We start from the raw sequence: 23,540 nt of genomic DNA, 5'->3' as shown, positions 1-23,540 counted from the left end.
TGCAACAGAAACCCAGCTAAAACATGTTTGCTGTTAGGTGTGCTAACTGTGTGTGCACTTTACACTGATTCAAGACCATGAGATGCAGCCAAACACTCCCACCCTGCAGAACCTTTCTAGAAAAGGACTGTCACACCTGCGGGAGCTATCTAAATTTCCTCCTTCCCTTGAAGGTATCTTGTACCACCACTGAAAATAAATAGAGGAACAGGTGGAAATCCCTGACCGTAAGATGTCAAAAGCCATTACAATGTTTTTCTGCACCTCCAGCAGAAAAAATATCGTCCCACCTGAAACAAAAGGCTGCACAAGAGCCCTTGACATATGTTCTCTGGCAAATTTTGCTGAAACAGTTGAAGGCACTTCTTCCTATGCAAATCCCACTGCCTGCACTTCTCTGCAGGAGGTTGCTGGTAGCCCACAGTGAATCAGGCTGGTGGATGGATATTTGGCAGATGCTCCAGTCAGCATGAAAAACAGTGATATCCACTCAGTGTCCAGAAACAAGAAACTGTACAACTAGAAATGCATTCAAATAAAACTTTCCCCCAAGTTCTCAAGCTCCTAGATACACACGAATGAACACCTGGGGAGGACATCCCGCAAACTTCATAACCTAACATGTACTAGAAACCCATTTCTTTTCCAGTGTGCCAGATCTCTCTATTCACCTTGAAAATTTCCAAGTTTCTTTAAAGACATCCCTCCCTCTTCTTTGTTCTTGACACTTACAGTGAGGAGCCACCTAAGGATGACTGTGCTCTCCATTGGCTGCAGGACACCCAGGTAAACAATGTCCTGACTACAGGTAATTTTTAAGTCTGTGTCAGAGTGCTCTGACAAATGTGAAGAATTCCTACACTGATGGAAAAGGCTGTCATCTGTAATTTATGCAGTGCCAGCAACACACCTGGATCATCTACCTCCAGCCACTTAATGAATCTAGTTGCCTAGTTGCCTTCTTTCCTCTTATTCTATTACGTGTTACTTCCTTTGCCCCCTAGAACAAACATTTTGCTTTCTACTGAATGAAAGCCATAACAAAACAGTGTGCAGCTTCATTTGTGGGGAGATGAGAGAGACATGGATGGGCAGTACAAGCCATTTTACATTTTTATATGCTTTTAAAAGTTGTCCTGACTGAGAAATCATTATTTCTGTAGCTTCCCTCGGTGTCTCTTAAAATAAACTCTGAACTGGGTAAGACCATGCCCTAGTACTGGCCACTGTAGTGGCCACTTCACACAGTAGGTTCTGTATGCCTTCTGTTGATAAACAGCAGTTAAAATGAGACAAAGTGCAGTTCCTGCAAATATCTGCTTAACACACAGGATATCTGGTTTTGACATCCCTGGAAGGTAGGGATTTGGGCTGTAAATCTTACTGATTTTTATAGATTAGTTGCAGCAAGACGTAATGTATAAGATTCCCTCCCTTCCCACTTCCTCCTTTTTACAGAGAACCTACAGATGGTGTGCAATCAATGCCATCTCATACTGTTTGGTTCACCATGGAGTCCAAATGAAACCAGAAAAAGAAAGAGGCTATTATATTGTTCTGACAAGCTGCTCCATCTTTTGGTCAGGGACATTTCTCTCCTGAGCCCTTTACCTGCTTCTTCACAGGCAGTTCAGCCACACTGGCTCCACTCTTAGAACCACAGAATCATAGAATAGTTTAGGTTGGAAGGGACCTTAAAGATCATCCAGTTCCAACCCCCCTGCCATGGGCAGGCACACCTCCCACTAGACTAGGCTGCCCAAGGCCCCATCCAACCTGGCCTTGAAAGACTCGTTGAAGGAAAGCCTTCCCAAACTGTTCTAGTACCCAGCAGGGATCTGGCCATTTTTCATAAACAGTGGCATGTGAGAGACAGGGAAAACGCAGCACCCTGAAGAAAGGAGAATTTCTGGCTCAGGAGAGGTACTCACAGAAAGTACCTCTTTTGCAGAATATTAGGAACACCTTGTAAAATGAACTACTTTTCAGTCAGGCATAAAATGGAGATACTCATTATTTACCACTCAGACTACTAGGCAATTGTCACAGAAAGAGAAACATAATGCATATAGCCTAACCACATAGTATTCCTCTATTTTGTTACTTTTTATGACCACATCAACCCTGTCCTAAAGAGACAGAGCAATTCCTGTTTCTTCTGTTAAAATATGCTGCATGTGAGCCCTGCAGCTCAGTCCTGACTGGATGCAGAGATGTTACACATATGTAAAAAGCTGCAGTTTTAAGCCTGAAAATATTTGCATTCTAAGAACACAAGGTCACAAAATTTCATTGATTTCCTTATTAAACTAAGTGTTTATAGATACACAATTGTATGCCAATTATTTCTTATTACCTTTCCCCCCAATATTATTTGTCCATTTTTTAAAAAAACAAGGAAATAGAGAGGAAATCTATTTTAGTAACATAGTTAGCACAGATAGGGGGTGGGGAAAGTAGCTTTGGATGCATATATCCCCTCCTTGGGTTTTCAAAATTTTCCTCAAAATTCATCTTACGATGGACAATATCTGAAAGGGTGAGAAGCATTAGGTATATCAGTCATTTGAAGACTGTTAAGCAAAGGCTACAGAGCAAAAGCAAGTCTTTTGACTCACCCAAGAAGCCGGTTATTTATTTCTAGTAAAGAGCCCATATCTCAAGAGAATAAAGCTGAGAGAAAAAGAGTCTAAAAATAGGAATCTGAAAGATTTGAATAAAGGGCTTTGTTGACCAGAGTAAGAGTCATGAAGGACAGTGCCTGCCTATTTTAGGAATCAGAATTTGGTCTATTGCATTTGCAAGCACAGAAAAGAAGATGGTACAGCAAGGTTCGAAAAACTCATTGTTCTCTCTTCCCCTTACCATGCTGAGTCCTCCTCCCCACCAACAAAAAATCCCAGCAAGCCCAAGTCAGCTTTTCCCCAGCACCTGGTCTGAAGAAAAAACCTTGACATTAAGAAGAAAGAGGCACTCAAAATATTTCAAGTACAAAGGTTTTCTTCCTTCTTAAATGAACCCTGAAAGGCTGACAAAAGCAATGCTTCTATTATGCTGCATTTCAGTTCTTCAAAATGTTCTCTGTAATTAAGTAAATCAAACAAATTCACAGGCCACAGAAGGTGCACTTGGCTCAGCTTCTCCTGATATCAGCCCTGCCCACCCAGCTGCATCCTGACTGGAGCTCATAATTTTTCAGGGAAAGGCCCATGGTTCAACACAAACATTGATGAACTGCTTGCAAGCTAGGTCAGGGAGCAATGGCTGAGTTTGGCTTAGGGGTGGTATGAGAATGGATCACGAGGCACGCAGCATTTGTGGCTGGCGAAAGTCATAGGAGAGAGCAGAGTTAAGCAGTGGCAGCCTGGGGTTTGCGTAGCACTAGGTTTGAACAGGGCTAAGTCAGAGCTTGAGCTACCAGGAAGTGTTGTTTCCCAGGCATTAGTAAGCTGGACGTATTACTGAGGTGATTAGGCACGGCACATAGGCTAGGGTTTAAGCCTGCAGCTGGGATGGCAGTTTTACTCATCATAAAGGAGAAAGGACAGATCTTGGAAACATCACGAAGAGAGGTAGCAGAGGTGGAGGAGGATTTTTCAGACAAGAAAGCAAAGGGAAGGAGGATTTAAAAAATAGACAAGTTTCAGGCTTCTGTACGTGGGAGGCAGTATAAAAAGAAAAGATATAACAAGGAGCTGGACAAAAGATCATGAGTTCAGCTTTGGCTAGTTATAGAGGAGGAGATACAGGAAATCATTACTTTCACAGTCTTCAGTTAAAAAAGGGTTTTATATAAAACAGATTAATATACTGTGAGATTGTTTCCCTTTCTTAAGCCTTTGATATGTTAATTTAACAAGCTCTGATTTCTACTGTCTACGGCTGTAGACGAGCCATTGCTTGGCTTATGATCTGGAGGGACTTCCTATGGGTAAACGAGAAGAAGGTAAAAAAGGAAAGAGAAATAAAAAATGAAAGCAGAATTTGGGATTCTTTTTTTCTATCTTTTTTTAGCCTGAGTGTTTGCAAATCATAGTTACAATCTGTATCTGCCCATGAACTCTGGGACATGCTTGAGTAAATTCAGTTTGCAGTTTTTGTACTTCTTGGTCATTCACCATGGCTCATGCCAGATGAGATTCTGTAAAAACCCATACATTCTTTAATGTGACCACCTTTTCAAGCGCATTACCATGCCTACATTTTATGAACCTCTGCATTTTTATATACATTCCAAATCCATTTGCAAAGCAAAGTAAGAACACAAATACAGTCTTTCAAAGCAAATTTGAAAACAGGTGGAGTCAAAGCAGATCAGTCCCAGATACACTACCCTACAAGCGACCATGGAGTGAGTTCTTTGAAAAATACCGGAACTTCCACTGAGACTTTCAAGTTGGTGTCAATCTTTAAAACCAGTGTGGGACCTCATTTTTCTGACTAGCAAGCTGCTTCTTCAGTCTTGGCAAGGAATTACCTCCTGAAGCAGAAGGCTGACCTCTGGCACAGGAAAGCTTGGCCCTAGTAAGACCTTCAGTTACAAACTTCTTTACTAATGTGCCTTACTCAGTAACAAGGGGTTCAATTATCCCTCAGGAAAAAATCAAACATACTAGAAGAACACACATAAGGCCTCTACATATCGGAAGCTCTCTGGCAGGGATGTTTGCAAAAGTTCCCACTAGACTGCAGGGTCTGTCTCCCCCAGAAGTTTTGAAGATCTCTATGGATGTATGGATGTATGGAAGGACCATGTGTGCCTCGCACCACTCTCTAGCACTTGTCTTAATTCTACCAATATAACCACTACCTCAAGGACCCAGGATGAGCATGCTGTGGGAAGGACAAGAGAGCCTCAGACACACAAGCTGAGAGTGTTACCCACAAGCTTGAGTAACAGTGTATTATTTCAGTAAGAATCAACCACTCTGTTGATTCTGCTCCACTGAAATAATTTCAAATTTGTTCTTGGAGCAAAGTCAAACCTAGTGATTGCTCTTGAACTCCTTGAAAACAAAGACATCTTCTCCACCTCTCCCTTTACTCACTCAACAGGCTTTGTCTTTGCAATATGTAACACTGCTGCCTCCATTGACACTTTAAAAATGAAGGTAATAAAAACTAAAAGGTTCGCACCTCGTTCAAACTTTAGCCTCTTGTATAACTGAAACTGGTCAACAGGCACCAAACAGGCAATCTGAAACAAGAAACAAACAGAGAAAAAAAGCATCAGAAACACAGAGACTTGAAAACAAATTCTCAGATACCCTGTTCTATGTGCCTGCTCTTCTGAGCTGGCTTTCAAACCCACCTTCTTTTCCTGCTTGTTTTTCACCACCACATTTCTCCATACCTTGACTTTCTTCTCCAAAACATAAAGCATTTCTTGACCTTTCCTATTTCAGCCACAGAGCCCAATAGTTCAGCCCAAATCCTTCCTATCATGTATAGGAAATCCTTCTTTGTGGATTCAGTATTCACTTCAAGCTTCTCAGTTCTATTTCATGTTGTTTTAATGTAGCGAAGGGTGACAGCTTGCCAGCCTTCAAGAGACTGCAAGAGACTGCAAGACTTCAAGAGACTGCAGCCTGTTGTTCATGCGCAAGAATATAGCTCAAACAAATGGCTCCACACTCTTAGAAACTTATAACTAGGGAGGTGTTCAAAAGAGAATTCAGGAGCCACATGTTTGCTGGACTCAAAATCAGAGATGATTCTCGTTATGTGATCCATTCTTAATATTATACCAGTATGGAAAATGTCTTTCTCCTTTTTACAGAAAATAAACCTAGACTACCTATGAGACAGTGTAGAACTAACAGCTTCAAAGTGAACGGCTCTCAACCCTCACATCCAGTATCCAACCACAGTCCTTTAGATTACTGTAAAGGCAATATTTTGCCCTCAGTGAAGTGGACACTGGTCCTTACTATCCTTCTGGGCTCTGTGACACGTCACTCATGTGAGAAGAAACACAAAGACAAAAAAAGTTAAATATATATTCAATATCATGCTGTGAATATATTCAATAGCATGCTTTCATAGATGGAAAAAATAAAAGAATATAACCATTTGTATATTATAAAATATAAAATTGCTTTATTAAGATCTCAGATCAATTAGAACTAAAATTGCATTTTGAAGCAGATATTTGGATCATGTATTTGACCTAAATCAATGTCATGCAAAAAATAATCTAACTGATGTCAAGATTTAAGCGTTCAAAGATGCTTAAAAAACTTACAGCTGATGAAATCAAAAGATTTAATATCAAAATGGGGAACACCAACAAATCTTGAGAAAATGTATCCTTAGTCTAGTAAGTCAGTCCTGGGATCAAAATACTGTCCTTGTTCAGTCTCTGAATTCAGGGTGTAAACTATTTTGAATATGAAAGAATTGAACGTATGAAGATAAACAATACTACATTAATATGACTGTATGACACAGTGAGCTTCCTGGGAAATTCTTCACCTGTTCATCAGAAGTCAGCTGAAGCACTCTTGGAAAACAAATAATCAAACAAGGACAACAGAGTAAAGTTCAGCAGCTTCAGCAGAAGCCAACCAACAAAGTTATGCAAAACCTACAAGAAATATCGTTTCAGTATAGTAGTCTCCTTCCCAGGGCAGCTTCAATTCTAAATAGTTTGGAAAGCAAGAGAGCAATCTGCTTTTCTCTAGATGGGTGAGCACTGGCAAATACTTTAAATTTTTCTTCATTACAACTACACTAAAACAGCGAGCCTCAGTGCTGTAAGAGCTACTTGAGTGAACTGTTTGTCTGGGGTCTTTTTGTGCTTGCTCTTGCTTTTAACAAACAGTATTCCAAGAGCAGTTCTATTGAGCCCAGAATTTCCCACGCACTAAAAATTTGGCCTTTTTGATTACGGTGGGAGCACAGTTAGCAGTTTTATTGCAGATTTCAACAGGAAGCAGAGTCAGTGTTGAAAGCTCCCCTTTCTCCTATTGAAAACTTGACCCTACCCGTGCCAACCTTCCCCACTGGTTTCACCCAGTTCCACTCTTCTTCCTACATACATTAAGAGCTCAGCTTTCCCGTCCCTGTACAAAGCTCCGGGCACTGAAACACTGGGCTCGTCACCTCTACCTCTGCGGGGCTTTGAAAGACCAGCTCCCGGTAGCACCCACAGGAAGGTCAACCTGAGAGATGCTGAGCTGAAGCCCCTCACAGATTTAGTATCTTCAGGCATGAGGAAAGGCATAATCTGCTGCTGTGTGAATTCAGTGCCACATGAAACCTGTACATGCAAACTCAGTTGAAAAAAAAGTGAAACATGAGTATCAGGTCCCCTGAAAAAAACAGCAAAGCCTTTCCTGAGTGAACTTTTAATCTCATTTATACCTAATTATGGACAACTGTAAGCACAGTAAAGGGATTAAGTGTTTTATGTCCTCCTGCTTGCCATCACAGCCTAAATTTTCATCTTCATATAACTTCTCCAGAGTCCATCTCCAGACCTAAGAGACCATCCCAAACACCTCCTTCTCCTGCACAACCACACATGCCTCTGGGCTGGACAGAGGATGGAGATTCAGGGAGGATGCAAACCAGAAACATGGCACGTGGCAAAGGGCCAAAAGAGAAAGACCATGAGCACATCAGAAAGAAGAAGATTTTATTCTAGGCTATGAAATTATTCTATGTGGCAAGGAGTGCTACGGGACAAGTTTGGGGGCATATTTTTTTTTAATACTGGGTTGAGGTTATACTAAAAACCAATGCAGAAAATAAGAGGCGAGGATCCTCCTCTCCTGAATGAAAAGATGTGGATTTGAGACTTATCAGATTGTTGGGAGTTGAAATAAGTTTTATGATTTTCTATACACTGTAAGCAGTGTCTGCAGTTGAAGTACTGTTGTCATAGACCACACGAACATCTAAGAGCTCTCACTCTTACATGCGGCTTTCCTCTGAAGTAAAAATATCCATGGGAAAAAGCAAAATTCTGAAGGTTCGCTACCACAAAAGGCTCCAGCCAAACTCTTGTCAAGTGTCCAAAAAGATTGCCCAACGTGGTACAATAACCAGAGGTACAGTTACTGTGCAAGACAAAAGAGCAAAGGAAGGAAAATGAAAGGGTATGAAATAATTGGCTTCAGTTTACACTCAGGTGGACTGTTCCTTGTAACCTGGGCAGTGCGGTAACCAGGAACCAAGAAAGAACAACTCCCCTGCTTTTAAACACTGGCTACCACAATGGAAAGTGAGAATCACTACTCCACCTATTCTCAGGCTTTCAAGGAAGATGCAAGGAGGCAATCAAGAAAACTGAATCGACCTTACTTCTTTTCATACCCTTATGAATCAAACCTCGATAATGCCAAGGGAGGCAAGTTCACCAGCTCAAGTGCTTCTCCTTTTCTTTTATTAGTGGACATGCAGCAAGGGCAGATCCTGCACTTGCAAAGGATTGCATTGTCCATCTCTGTGAAGTTCCATTCACACAGGCACTGTAGAGTTTTGCAGAGTGCAGAATAGTTTTAACTTGGGTTGTGGCTTGCTTTTGAATGGGGTATGGGAATTCGATCTCTTAATTGTTAGCAAGTACACCCACTCCCTTCTTCATCAGGTACCATGCTCACTAGTGTCATCATGAAACATTAATTTATTCATTTTCTCCTTTAAGGAGCTCTTCTCCCATTTAGTGACAAAATAAAAACAAAATTAAGACTGTCTCATTTGCTACCCTTGGATTTATTTAAAAACAACTAAATCAGAAGAACCAAAATGTTAATTTTAACCCTGAAAAACATAGGTCGGCCTGCAACTTCTTTTCACCTTCTCTTCATTTTACCATCCCCTTTAGCAAAATGTAAACCAATTTTCAAATGAAAAATAAAATTGGTATTTTAAACTGACTCCCCATGGGATTTTTGTTCAGCTATGTGTGGAATATAGCACAATTAAGAATTCTAATATCCAGGTCACTGTCCCATTTGAGCATTGCATCAGAAAGCGCTGACAACCCTCGACCGCACTACCACTGGTGTAGATCATGCACTTACAGAGACAGAGTAAGCAGAATGTGAACTGCATGCAAAGGGGTAATTCTCCTTGTCGAACTTAAGAGGCATCAGAGGAGCCCAAATCAGTGCCTCCTTTACTGCCTGCTGCACGGTTTTAATACAAATCAGATTATGAAAACATGGATCATTGGCATCAATGTTACAAGCTTCAATACAATATAGGAATCAGAAACAGCAAAGCACAATCCACTAGACATTATCCAAGTGAGTATTGTATTAGAAATCCCTGTATACAGTTGAGGCTTACTCTGATTCAAAGCTTACACTGGTGACTGGATTTGCACCAAGTAAAAACATTTCAAATCATGATAAATTACCCCTTATTTAGACCAGGGATACTCACTGGTCCAATTAAATCAACAGAGCAAATTCCCAAGAGAGATGGGAATATTCTAGACAGAAGAAGCCTGCATGGTTACAAAGAACTGCATTAACGTAAGATGTTCATTCTACCTTCTCCTTCCAGGAAGAAATCCAAACCATCTTTGTCTATTGTACATTTGTGTATTATCTTAGAATTGAAAGGACAAATACTTTGCTTTTAAACTTTCCTTTCTTTTTTTGTGTAACCAGCTATTTGAAACAAGAGTCTGCAGCCAAAACCATTGCCTTCCCACCACAAACACCCATTTATTTCTACTTAAAATCAGCAATAGTACAAGCAGCTGCTATCTTGATGTAACAGGTCAAGATATGACCTAGGATTGTATGTCATTCCATGCACTCCAGTGGAATAATTCCTTCTGTTTGAATGCATTATTTGTCAAAACAAAAAGCTGCTGGGAAACATACCGTTTTCAACTAGGTTTTGTTAAAGTAAAAATACAAACCAAACAAACACGGAGGTATCGGGAACATATTTTCGAAGTACTGATAAGTAAAATTTTCTAGTTCAAATGAGTTTTCTTTTTAAGTTTTTCAAGAATAAAAACACTTTCTTCTGAGGTCCAGTGAGACACAATCCTCTAGCTCACCGAAAGCAAAGCCTTAACTCCCAACATCTCCTATATTCAGTGAATAAGCAGTTTACTCCCAAACACTGCTGAAATATTCATCTGTTTGAGAGAGACACAATCCTGCAATTTACACTTGTTCACTTCTTCATGGGACATACGAGAAGAAATTCTATTCTCTGTTTAAAATGTTAACCAGAGTTTCTGTCCCTGTCCACTCCCCAAAAGCAACACAAGCAGCACGTGTCTCAGAATCAAGGTATTAACTGTGAAAAGGCTCTCATCATCTAATACTGAACAAGATAAACACTGAAGAACTTTACAGAGAAGATAAAACAGACTTCATTCACAATGAAGACAAATAAGCACAGAAGAAATGTTACACATCTTGAATAAGAACCTTGTGGGAAGGAAGTAGAGGAATTTTCATAGTTATAAAGTGTTACAAATTGCTTGTAAGCTTTCTTATTAATTGTTCAGTTTCCTAATCATAGAGTGCTCAATCAAAAATGCAAGTCAATTTCCTTCACTTCAAATTATGCTTAAGTTCCTCTTGTCTCCCTTGTGCAGGCTAGGGCAAAAGGCATTTAAGAAGCAAACAAAAAACCATATTGGCTAAAATAATCAGACACAATTTAGCCCAAAATATAGGAACCAGTTTATCACTATCTCCATGACAAAGACACTTTGAACTGCTATTCTGTCTCCAAACTGTAATGGTACCTGGTAAACATCAGCCATACCACAGTCTCAAATGGACATGACATAAAAAATACACTTTTTCAAAACCCTGATGCTAACACAGTGGAGAGTAAAAGACCTTTCCCCGCCCTCCGGTACAGGCAACATATCATTCCTCATATCACTGTCCTGGTGAGGAATCTTCTCCTGCCAGAAGCCAGAGAACAAACATCCAGACCCTCCAGAGATGAGAAAGCTCATACCTTTACACCAGGAGTTTCAGTGTGTGCAATGAATAAACTGTAATTCTAAATAATACTTCCATGCTATCATATTTAAGCACATTCTCTACTATCTGAATAAGGTTCTGGGGTTTTTTAAAATAACAGCTATTAAAGGCCACATTTTCACACAGAACAGCCTTTATAGAGAAGAAAATAGAACACAGTGTGCTCATACATATTATGCGGCTTACATACTAATGTTTCAGATTATTAACAGAGACAACCTATTCTCCCTACTGCACCTGGGTTTTGGGAGAGTCTTCTTCCTTAAAGAAATAGGTATTTGGTAAAATACATCAGCAGTTCATTTTAACAAGCTTCAGCCTGTTTGCTTTTCAAGTGGAAGGCCTGTGTCTTAAGCTCATTACCAAAAGGAAGCATCAGAACATTAATTCACCCACAGGGCACTAATGTACATTTGGTTGTTCAGTCACTCTGCCTTCAGCCCAAAAAGCACCCATGGATTAAGCTTATGATCCATTAATACATGCCCTGGAGTGTCCTCCTGCATTACTAACGGGAAATATATCTCTGTAATTCCTCTAGCATCATAACCCTTGCTTCAGAGTGTAGAATTTGTTAATTTTCTTTAAAAAAACAGATTTGCAATAAAGACCAGTTGCCTCCAATCTGGTGCAAAGGGTGGGAGATTGTTGTCTGTATCCACACAGATGAAAAGAGGAAGGGAAAACAGCTGGCTACTTTCTGCAATAGCTGGATTCAAAGAAATGCTCCACCGTATGCCTGCTTGCGGAGTCCCAGGCCTTATTACAGCTAAGCACAACATTCAAATACATGTTGGAGAAGAGATCCTGATTTTTTTCTGGATAAAAAAGCTTTTTTTGGTATTGGGAATTGCATTGCTACCGATTGCATTTGAACAGAATTATCTACTTCTACCACAGCTATGTCAGCTGTATACACAGGGCTCAAGGGAACCCAGAAGATAATAAGCTGCTTTTCTTCAGCTCAGGGATGGAGATTTCATTCTCTTTGATTTTGTCCCTGCAAACAAATGCAGAGAGAATGCACAAAACTAGCCAGGATCCCTTAGGCACCTTTGTCCCTCATTTGTTCTTTTTGCTGCTTGTGTTTTCAGGGCCAGCAGGAGCCCACCTCACTCACCAAGCAAGAAAGAATAGCTGCAGGGCAACATCAGATTTGCCCAGAGACTTCCATGGCCTTCTACGGACACAGGACAGCTGGCACACATAAGAGTTCCAGCTACACTGCCAACAGCTCCTCCCCATGCCACAGGTTTGTCGCTAAACCCAATTCAGAAACTTTACACCAGCTGCATGTCTGGCAGGAGGCTGCTTGAGCATTGCTAGGAGGCCATCAGGCAGTCCAGTAGGGACCATCTGCAGCCCCCTTGAGCCCTGCCATCCCGAGCAGTGGAAGAAGGTCTCAGGAGCACATCTTCCCTCTGGTTTCTCCACCTCCAGATTTCAAACTGACACTCCCAGTTCCTCCGGGAGATTGTGCACATGCTAGATGTGCAAATGGCCCTGCCTGAACCTCATTTAGCTCCTGAGCTCTCAACCTCACCCATCTCTGCCCTGGAAATTAAGACAATTCTCATATCTCTTAAGACTTCCACCCAGCACCCTTCTTTCCCTATTACTATAGGGAATGAGTAATTACTATAGGGAATGAAAGACTTGAGTGTTTAAAAATATAAAACTACACAAAGAAATTCTGGCCTTGTGTACCAATTTGAGTTCTTGCTCTTAAATTAAGAGAGGTGTAAGAATTTCAGTGCTTGCAGTCAAATCAAGTCCGATTTAACTGACAGTGCTAAAGGAGGCTCAGCAGTTCTGGGATACAGGATATTCTGGTCAAGTCACCTGCATGGGTAACTCAGAGGTTGTCCAAATGCCAAGTAAGCCTTTCCTCAAGGCACACAGGGAGGAGAAAATTGATCAAAATCCTTGACAAACATCTGTTTGTTTCTAGTTCCTCTTGTCAGGCAGGCTTCTTGCCAAAAGCTCATTAATGGTAATTAAAGGGAGGAAAAAAATGTATGATGGCATTTATTATGTAGATAAAGAGGTTTGGGGGGGTTATGTTAAAAAAAAAAAAGAGAAAGAAAAAGCATTGATACCTCTGCTTCTTGTAGGGTCCCATGGTTCAAACACACCACGTCTGGACATGTGATAGGAGAACCACAGCCTTCTTGAATTGCCAGCTGTATGTATTGTTTTAGGCACTAGAAACAAGTAAAGGAAAGAAAAAAAGAGTTATAGCCCACATGCTGGTAGCACACAGATGCTTGAGCTGCTGTACAGCTACCACCTCCACCACTTTAATTTGCTGTCTTGAAGCTCCTGCACACAGAAAACATCAATTATTATAAGCATGAATGCTACAAGTCATTACATTGGAAAGAATGCAACAAAGAACAATTAGTTACGCATGACTTCATCTGCCACGCATTGCATTTACCCAAGTCAGCAAGTCAGACCTTTCAGTATTAACAATCTCTATGCTCTGCTAAACTCGGTTTGGAGGATTTAGGGCAGGGTGTATACTTCATTCTAATCAAATAGGCTTCACTCTTTTGTCTTTCCTCCTGTGCTCTTAATTCAGACTCTCAGCCAGCAGTCTCAGTTGTAGATCTCATTTACAAGAAATGGATCACTCTTCTCTGCCACATAAAAAGGTGAAGAGGGTGTATAACCTGGTTAGGAGGTTATAACCTGTCGTAGAAGTATAGCCACCAGTTCCTTCTCTCCTCTCCAAACTCCCCACAGAGATCAGGTAATTTCCATGCTTTACTATGATTTCATCCTATGCCTCCAGTCTATTGAGCAGGAGTTCAAAGCCCATTTCCAGTACCAGGCTTTCTTATGAATATTTCTAAATTGTTTCGTTACACAAAAATGTCAGGCCTCCCCTCCCCAAGAAAAAAAAAGCCCTCTGTTTTCCCCAAATTTTATTTGGCATGCTGGTTTCAAATACTTAGCTTGTCTTTTTCACACATATTATACAGTCCTTAATAAAATCATGGCATAAAACTGGTGCAATGGACCTAAGAATAGTGCTCAAATTGTATCTCCAAACTGCACGGGTAAGTGAGCTCACTTCTAAGTCAAACAAACAGCAAGTCTCCTCAAAGTAAGAACAAAGCATACAATAAATAGCAAATCACTGTTAACATAATAACAAAATATGGGTTCTGGCAGACTATGGTATCAGCTTGCATAGTTCAATGTAAATGAAAACCACCATACTTCACAAGCAGCAGGACTAATGCAGCTTTGTTCCCTACAGATTTGTAGAGATTTGTTCCATCAGTTTTCAAGAAATCTATAAAAGCGTAAGGTCTTTGAGACCTCTACCTTTCTGCCAACTTTCAGAACTGGCACCGAGTTCAAAAGCTACTAGGTAGGTTGTAGGAAAATCACAGAGCATCAGCTCTGGAAAACATCCGTGACTCTTTACAAACTGTTTTTCTAGTATGTAAAGGCATTTAACATTCAATTCTGCATTAGTCTGGACTGTTCTGAGCAGGCCTTGCATATTGTGTTCTGATTAAAGAAATTTCCTCATTTGTATTTTTATTGGAAAGCTGGTACTCTCTTAAATGTCAGGATAAATAGGACTTTTATAAATGGAAATGAGGTTTCTTTATTAGTCTGTCTGTTTCTATTTAAACATCTACACCCACCATTTTTGGTTAATTCTGATGGAGATATTAGTTCAAGCAAGTAGAATCAGCCTAAGCTGCATTTCAAATAAGCTCACTTTTGTTTTGTAAATATTTGAAGTTTGTTCCTTTAGAACTAAATGTATTGTCTAGAAGGATGTAAGGGTATAACCTAAATGGTAAGCTTTAAATATATAGCGCATTAAGCACTAGTGGATTCAGAACCTGCACACACCCTTATAAGAAAGCAGCACAGGCTGTAAGGAACTGCTGGTGCGAGTTGTATGTGGGAGGTGAGGGAGATACTCACAGGTGAAGAGCAAAAAAGAAACTGTGTGAGTAACTGAAGGCAGTGTTGGCTCCCTGAGGAATACTAGCTCATATTTAACCGCAAGCTATTCTTTTATTTTTCAAGCAGTCTCAGTTCCTTGTCCCACCTACTTGCCCACCTTTCCCAAAGGCACCCAGGCACAGTGGTTACAAAAACTGTTTCACCAATAGCTCAAATCCCCCCACTGGCACATGCAGCTCCTCCACAAAGCAGTAAGCAGAAGCAGGTACATAACCACAGTGGTGCCTAGGAGCAGGAACCCTAGAGACACCAGAGCTACCAGGACCCTGCCCATAACCATTGCCACCACAGTCTGGGTGTAGGCTGTGGGTGGCACGGGGAAAGCCAAAAAGTGTCCCAAGAGCCCAGGGTGCCTCCCAGCCCCATCATCAATGCAGATGGGTGACCTGCCTCTGCAGCCCTACATTCATTAAACAGCTGGCTTCAGATGGTATCACAGGGATAAGAGAGTATCAAGCACTCCCTGCGTGCACAGCTTTCCTCCCTAGCTTGTGCCTGTACCCGGCCTCCACCATGAACTATGTGAACAGAAAATTCTGCCTTCCAAGTCCCTTTCCCAAAGCCTGCGTGCACTGCAGTGCGTTGGGTGCACTTCCTTAATAGGTGGATGATGCTCCAGCAGAGCCTCTTTACATCTCACTCCCTCTCCTCATGAGAAATGTGATTACTTTCTGGATCAAGTCTCAGGGCAGCAAATGGGAAAGGGGGAATGCTTCCCTCCCACCAAAGCATTTAGTTTTGCCTTAACTCCTCAGCAAGCATGGGAGAGCAACCTTTTACTTCTGCTAAGAACCTGGCCTCTGTCTCCTCTGTGGTGCTGCCTGATAGTTAGTAATTTGTTTTGACAGCATGGTACAGTGGATTTGTATTCTGGGGGCAGCTCAGGTCAGCCCATTACAGAGGGAGGACAAAGCCTAAGAAGTTACTGCAGGCCTAGCAGCAGCCCAGAGGCTTGTTCTTAATTTAGACTTCCAGGACAGAAGCTCGGCACACTGACAATTACCCTTCCGTGCAAGGATGGCCATGAAGCTTTTAAGGAGCTTCAATGCACAGTATGGATTTTGCAATCAGTTTCAATACACATTATCTAAATCACTAGGGGTACCAAGCCAGGAGAACAGAGGTTTCTGAGTAGCACTAATACATCTGGATTCTCCTTCTCTTCTAGCTCTCTACGTAGTTGTAGGTGAGGCTAGGTAAGCAACCAGAGCCTTCTGCAATACTTTTGGAGGGTGCTGTGCTTTCAGAGGGTGTCTTGGAGAGATTTTATAATAGGTCTGTGCAGTGCCAGGGGTCTTACTATGTTCCACAGGAAATTTCCCTGATTAATAGTTTTTATAGATATTAAATCTTCTGACTCGATTTTCTGTGCTTGGAGACGTGTTGTGGGTGCAATCCAAGAAGTTGATGGGAGGACTTCAAGGCACAGGGAAACTCAAAGGAAGCATTTAATATTTACCAGTGAAGGCTGAGGCTTTTTCTCTAAGCCTGTAGATGACTGATAATATAAACTTCTTGTTAGCAGCAAAGAAGAGACAGTGTAAAATCACTAAAATTTTAGCATATGCCTTCATTTTTTAATAGTAAGACTGTTTTTAGAGAGTTTTTACTATTATTTACAGCTCAGGCAATAATTTGGCTACTTTCTTGAATCTTGGCTACAAATTTGAAAAGATGTACGAATTGCAATTGTGATGAAAAAAGGATTCAATTTCAGTCATAATGAATCATGACTGACCTTCTCAGCAGTATATCCTCCCACACTTCGGAGAATATGTTATACAGTCATACAATGGTAAGACCTTTTGTGCATTTTGTAGAAAAATCAGCAGTATCTCAGTTAGGAAAACTGCACACACTGCATATGCTACAAAGTGAAAGTAAGATTAAGATACTCAGCCTTCTGTGGTATTAAGAGTTCCTTAAAAGGATCTTAATCTTGACATCTAAGAAATTGCCAGGTCTCAACACCCTTGGACTACAGTCCCCTGCCACTTTCCCGCAGTACGGTGCCTTACAAGCACAGAGAGCCGTCAGTGGCTGAAGAGTCCACACCACAGGATTTGTGGCTTACTCTTACATCTTACTCTCCATGGCCAGAGCAAGTCATCAGCAGGGACCTTCCTTACCAGCACAGCGAGGTTTGCACCAATGCATCACACAGTCAAGGCAGAATGGTTGAGGCAATAGACTAAAAATCTGCTGAGGTCTTCCTGAACAGGTTTGAATCCTGCTGAGTGCAGATGACATTGGAGGCTTGACTCCATTACATTCACCTCCTCAAAGAAACAGTGGACACCAACCCACGGAATTTTAACTTCCATACCTGCAACTAAACCCTAACCAGTTACATTCACTTTACTCAGATTCTCCCCACTGAGCAATTAAACCATATACAATATCTGTGTTCTGGGATACATAACAAAATCCTGATGCAATCAAGCAAGAGGGAGCAATTCAAATGTGACAAGTATACACTTAACAGAAGGTTTTGGTGCTGATCTACCTTTGCCAAGCACGCTTTGCTCCTGCTGGACTTCTGTCAGCTTCAGTGGAAAGAGTACTACAAGTAATTGTTTCACTTTCTGAGATTCATAATGTAGAATTAAACCTTTTTAAAATAATTTGCTGTCTAAGCATTTAGGGACAAGAATTTCTTTTTTTCTTATGCCGTTTTTGTCGTTCAGGCCATCACTTTCCTCTGTTTAACAAATTATAGTCAATATCCACTTATCTACCTCACAAAATGCTACTCTTGAGTATCTAGTAAATTAAGGCCTGCAAAGTACCTGGGTCAAATTATCATAGTACGTGTAACAACTATTAATTTATTTTCTTTTCCTTGCAGCACTTGTAAGAAAGATTACAATTTACGTAAATATTTATGTCCCAAGTACATATTCCTCTCCTGGAGCTGAGGTTTTGCTGAAAGTGCATGTTGTAACACAAGGGAAGTATCTTTAAAAAGCACTGACAAGTTCAATATAGCAATGCACACACTAATAACATTAAAAAAAATCCTTCTTTGGTGGTAAACACTTCTTCTAATCTTCAAAAATGTCCTCATGGTCAGCAGCAAGCCCCAGGAATATAAAATTCTGTTCAGGCTACTCATGGGTTCTTCATTTCAACCCTTCTACATGCTACTCTAACTTCAATCTAAATTTGACTTTTTTTTTTTTTCCAAAAGCATATTGCATAGAGGGGATTTTTAATGCACTGATTAAAAAAAAAAAAGTCTGCTTGGCAATATATTTGACCTGCAAAGGAACCATAACAGTTCTGCATTTCAACATAAGAATGAGTTCAAAGTATAATTTCAGTATTATGTTGCTAGGTAATGATGTGACAAAGGCACTATAACCCTCTCACTATGAAATCTTATGTTTCTATTCAAAGCCATTTTCAGATAAACTCTGTACCAGAGACAAAAGATGAATCTCAACCACTCCTACATATTGGTTTTTCAAGTACATTGACACATTCCATCACAATAATTATCTTCCATCTGCATGCAGCTATCAGCTCCCTAAATGCACCGATTTGGAAACAAAAGCATAAAAAGAAACCATATATGTGATGTGACAAAATTCAACAGGTAGTTTATTAAGAAAGGTGGAGGAATGGCTAGGAAGAAGAAAAAACAGAAAGGTCTGGCCTGTTTTCCTGTCAAATGCTACAGGTATTTGACTTTAATAGAATTGCGGAAAGGGGGGAAAAAAACAAAGCTACAGTATTTCTTAGCCACAATTAGGGCATGATCTACATTAAATATAAAAATGCAAGAAATGATTGAAGGCATCCTGCCAAGAGAAGAAGGTCCTTCCTACTAATGTATAACTTGAAAATAATTTCAATTGCACAAAAATTAAGAAAAGCTCAGGTCTCCATCTCAAAATCCATAAGACATATAAAATGTTAAATCTCTCTTCCAGATTAGTTCTCAAAACTGTATTGGTTTAGGTTTGGAGCCTTTATAGCTCCAGCCTTTTTACTATCCCAAAATTGGGGGAGGGAGTTAAAAAAAAAAACCTCAAAATTCTAAATGGAAGGGAAACATAACTTTTCAGATGCCTTTCCATAGGATCTTATGATTGAAAACAGATCAATAGATAGGCATTCAGATTTTGTTTCTATTCTGCACAATGTTTGTGCACTTTTTATTTAATAAGAAATAGTTTTCATTTCTTTCTTATCATTTACCTGCTACCTGTTCTTCAGTGCATACACAGGAGAAAACAGTCTTGTAGTGATGTAATTTTATGTGGAATATGTAGGATTATTGACTTTGGTGAGAGAGTTCAAGTCAGAACTCTATATTTAACCACCCAATCCACTCAGCATTTCATTAGTTGTTACTTTTAACAGTAACAGTTGTTACTGTTACTTACATGTTACTTCCCCTTTCCTTTCCTGTCTTCCCTTAGCCACCACCCAGGTGCTGCCACCTCTATACCGACTTCAGAAACATGTAGCCCTTCTTCCTAAACAGTAGCATCCATCAAATGACAATGGGTATATTTGTGCTCTTTTGGTACCCCTAACTAACTCAGCCTTTGGTGTGATTCTGCAGAAATGCACACTCTTGTGTGCATTAGGAACTTCATCAGGACTTCTTAGTTCCTGAATCATCTAAACGACTATAGAAGTGTGTTTAGTGCCAGGTATGAATTTTCTTTTTTATAATTTTAAGAGAGAACTATTCCAAAACATTTCAAATGTCAAGAATCCAAAATGTCAAAACTTGATAGCTGTAGGTGGAAGCAGAAAACAACTTGAGGTGAGCTTTATATAAAGTAAGTGGGGCACTGCAGGACAAGGTCTGTTTAGAAAGAGGACAAGGTAGTGTTCTGGTGCAGCCATGAGCACATGCCAGTGTCTCCTAGTATGGAGAAGAGAAAAGGAAGAAGAGGGGACCAAACATTCTTGAAAATTAGCAGTAAGAAACAGAAGAGATACTAAAACCCAGAGTTGGCCAGATGAAGGCAAATCGAAATTTTTGCTTACTCAGAAGTTTTACTTAATATTCTTTCACTGAACTATTTGTGTACATTTGCTCCATACAGCAGGCATCTCACACTCTTTGTCATCTGCCGTCTCCTTGTCTTTGATCTACTCAGTTGTTTCTGCTCTCAGGCTTTCCTGCCCATGTATTTTTGCTGATCCTTCATGTCAGTTTGCCTCCAGCTCTCCAGTGCTCACCTCCACAAACATCTGAGACTTCGCAGCATTAAAGACAAAATGAGTATTTAGCAACCCAAAGGAGGCAGAGCAATGCACAACTTCTCTTAAAAAGACTAAGGAAAGCAGAGGAGCCTTAGAGTGTCTTGCTGGTGAAATACAACAGAGAAATTCCTATTTCTGGAAGGGTTTCCCCTTCCCCTCTAGCAAAAGTAACTGGCAGCAGCATGCAAGCCCCTTCCTCAGAAGCCGCAGCATCCCAAAGCTCTCGCTCACCCAGCAGGCACATCTAGCCCTGGCCTTGCTGTAATACATAGCTACAGCAGAAAATCTTGTTCTCCCAGACACCTTCAAATCACCTTCTACTTACAGAATAGCCAGAAGCTACCTGTGCTTCTATTCATTGCACATAATGCCTCCTTTTAAGGTTGTGCGAAGTTTAATCTCATTTAGACTGCATTGTGTGCACCAAAATAACAGACAGGTGGATCGTTGTGATATCTGGTTTGCAGGGTTTGTAACTCAAGTTACCTCACACACTTCTCAGAAGTACAAGACCAAACAAAATTTCTTTGGAAAAAAAAAGAAGCATGAATCATGCTAGTTCTGCATAAACATGTGCTGACAACATAGAAGGAAATGCATGAAAGTGTCTTCTGTTTTCTGAGTTTGTTGTCTTAGGCATCTAGAACCCTCTCTCAGTAACAGACAAAATGGATATAAGATGCTGCTTGATGTAAATAGCAATGTCATTTATCGCTCACCTAATTCTCGTCAGGTCTCTGAAATGCTTCAGAGGGGGGTTGGGGAGACAAAACCAAACGGAATCGGTGTGCAGAGAAGAAGACCTTTTTTAATGATGTCCTAAACCACATATTCCTTAAAAGCACTGCAGTGGCTCCCTTCTGCCACCACTGCCACCAGGGCCATCTTAACCACATCTGGTAAAACCTCACCTCCATGACTGCTTACAGGCTACAGACTTACACTGAGTCTTCCACAAGACCCTTAGGATTTCCTTTACTACCACCAGTCCTCCACTCCTCACTACTGCTTCAAAAGGGTAACTTATGTTGTGGTGGCTACCAGGGCATTTCTAGCAAGAGGAAGCAAGGTGCATGTGATGACACCACTCATCATCTCTCCCAGCTGTTTTCCCAGTTTCAGCCAAGTTTTGAAATTAGTAGTCTCTAAAATGTATACTTCCCAGCCAGCACCAAAGCCTGGGCAACACCCAGGGCCCCCTCCAAAGGCAAAGCAGGGAGGTTAGCCTCTCCATTTCTGGCACCACCGTACCCAAGAACTCTTGAGTCTTGCCTGAGTGAAGCACTGCTAGAGCTATCTAGGGGAGGAAGAAGAGTGAAGGATAAAAATATGTAGGAAAACTGACTAGAAGTGTAATATTCAAAATATAATTTTGTAAGTGCATCAGCCAGGATGTAGTTAATATTAGTTTGCTTTGGACCTAGATATAAGTGCAATAAACCACTGCATTTTATAACACTGTGATGGTTATAATTTTTTATTATATACAGCGTATAATTTTTTAAGTATGTATGTGAGCAATGCAACAACCAAAGGGGCAAAAACCTTTGCACTTGCAGATGGGTGCCTCCAAGGAAGGAAAAATTGCAAGACACGCTAAGCACAAGGGACTGCAGACAGGAAGGACATTCCACCAAAAGCACTAGCAGGAAGATTGGCAGAACAAAAAACAAGAAAAGCATTGTCATGGAAAGATGAGACCCCATCCCTTTTGGGAATGGGGCAAGTAGCATAAACCCATGCACCTTAAGCAATACATATATATTGAAAAATGTATATACATAAGAGTGTGCACCACAGCACGGCACTTCACAAAGGTTTTACAGGCACAGGAAACGACCCAAGTAATATTAAGTGCAGTCCTCTAAAGCTTTTGAAGATGAAATATACCTCAAAGCCCTGCTTCAATCCTCTTCAGATATGAGTCTTTCATCTGAAACCAATACAGTCCAAACACAATTAAACCAAGCCATCAGGTACACTATAGTTTCCAAATTCTTGGAATGTATTAATGTGTGCTTTAACTTATATTTTAGTGGAGTCTTGCCCCAAGTGCAACAAATGTTGAGAAATAAAAGGCAGATACGAGGCTATTCAGACCCGCCTGGGCTACCAAGTAAGATGGCAAGTGTGTTCTGCAAGCCATCTGCTTTTTTTCCTCTGAACACAGGGAGTAAAGATGTTTACAGCTACTTTAAAAACTCCTGTCTTAATAGCAACATTCCAGAAAATGCAAACATATTCCTTCTTAAACACAGTTTACTTACTTTGGCTAGAATACAGCTTTTATGAGGTATTGTGTTTATTACAAGCTGAAAAAAATAGGTGTGCACAATTATAACTCATTTAAATTCCTTAGGTTTACAGGCTACTAGTGGAAAGGAGATACATGTTTGCCACCATAGTGTCTAAATAGTAACAATTTCCAATTATTTCCACACCAAAAATGATGTAGTGAAAAACAGTCACAGATGCAGAATCATCATTACGATTAGCTAAAACAACCCAACCTCACATGTGTAATAAAACAAAAAAAATAACAAAATTAACAGTTTCATCATAGTTGAGCAGAACCCATATCGAGCCCTTTTCTACTTCAAATTTAATATTACTCTTGGATCTATATAATAACCTTAATGACAGAAAATAAGAATAAGCTATACAAGCTGAAAGCATTGCTAGCTGAAAAACTGATATGGGCTTCATCTCATAGTTGACATTCTTATCCCAATATCTGTCTTAAGGGAAGTGTGATGGTATCTAGAAGCCCTGGCTCAGGCGGGAGGAAATTCAGGGCACTGTACACCAGTGCAAGTACTGCTGACTGTGCCCCAAGCACCGAGACACTCTGTGGCAAGGTGCTTCTGACACAACTCTTTGGAAGCTGCCCAAAGGTGCAACTCATATGCCACCCAGAAGCTGCTCGGAATTCAAGACAGAAAACCACATAAGCATTTTAGAAGTTTCCAGAGCCCCCCTTGTTAAAGGACACAAGATCTACATGTCTCTGTTGCATCAGCCCGGACATGTCCATTGGGAGGATGTTCAGACACAGGCAAAAACAGTCAGACAAAGGATAGACATGGAGCATAAGCTCAATCGAGACATATTACACCCACTGAAATAAATAGAGCGTGTCTAAAGGCTTCCCCCAGCTGCATTTGCCGCTCACCCATGGTTGGCTCTTGTTTTAGACAAACTCAGCACAGTCTGCACAGATGCCAAACAACTGTGACTGTACTTTCCACTTCATTGTCATGGCACTGGAAACATGTACAAACGTTCTTCCCGTTACTGGCCAAGTACGTATGGGGTGGCAGCTGAGGCACCAGCAGGGGACAATCA

General features: G+C 40.6%; 1 protein-coding gene across 1 annotated transcript in view; it reads right to left on the bottom strand.

The window, feature by feature from the left end:
- RNF144B (ring finger protein 144B) overlaps nucleotides 1-23,540 on the bottom strand; it is a 48,365-nt gene that overhangs the window by 5,793 nt on the left and 19,032 nt on the right. The window contains exons 3-4 of the mRNA XM_069853725.1: nucleotides 13,073-13,177; nucleotides 5,137-5,197 (exon numbers count right to left, since the gene is read on the bottom strand). Of these exons, the coding sequence (XP_069709826.1) occupies nucleotides 5,137-5,197; nucleotides 13,073-13,177 (166 nt within the window). The remainder of the gene's footprint in view (nucleotides 1-5,136; nucleotides 5,198-13,072; nucleotides 13,178-23,540) is intronic.

This window comes from Phaenicophaeus curvirostris, chromosome 3 (genome assembly GCF_032191515.1).
Source record: "Phaenicophaeus curvirostris isolate KB17595 chromosome 3, BPBGC_Pcur_1.0, whole genome shotgun sequence".
In the NCBI taxonomy this organism is placed as follows: Eukaryota; Metazoa; Chordata; class Aves; order Cuculiformes; family Cuculidae; genus Phaenicophaeus; species Phaenicophaeus curvirostris.
This window is presented reverse-complemented; position numbering and strand designations above follow the sequence as displayed.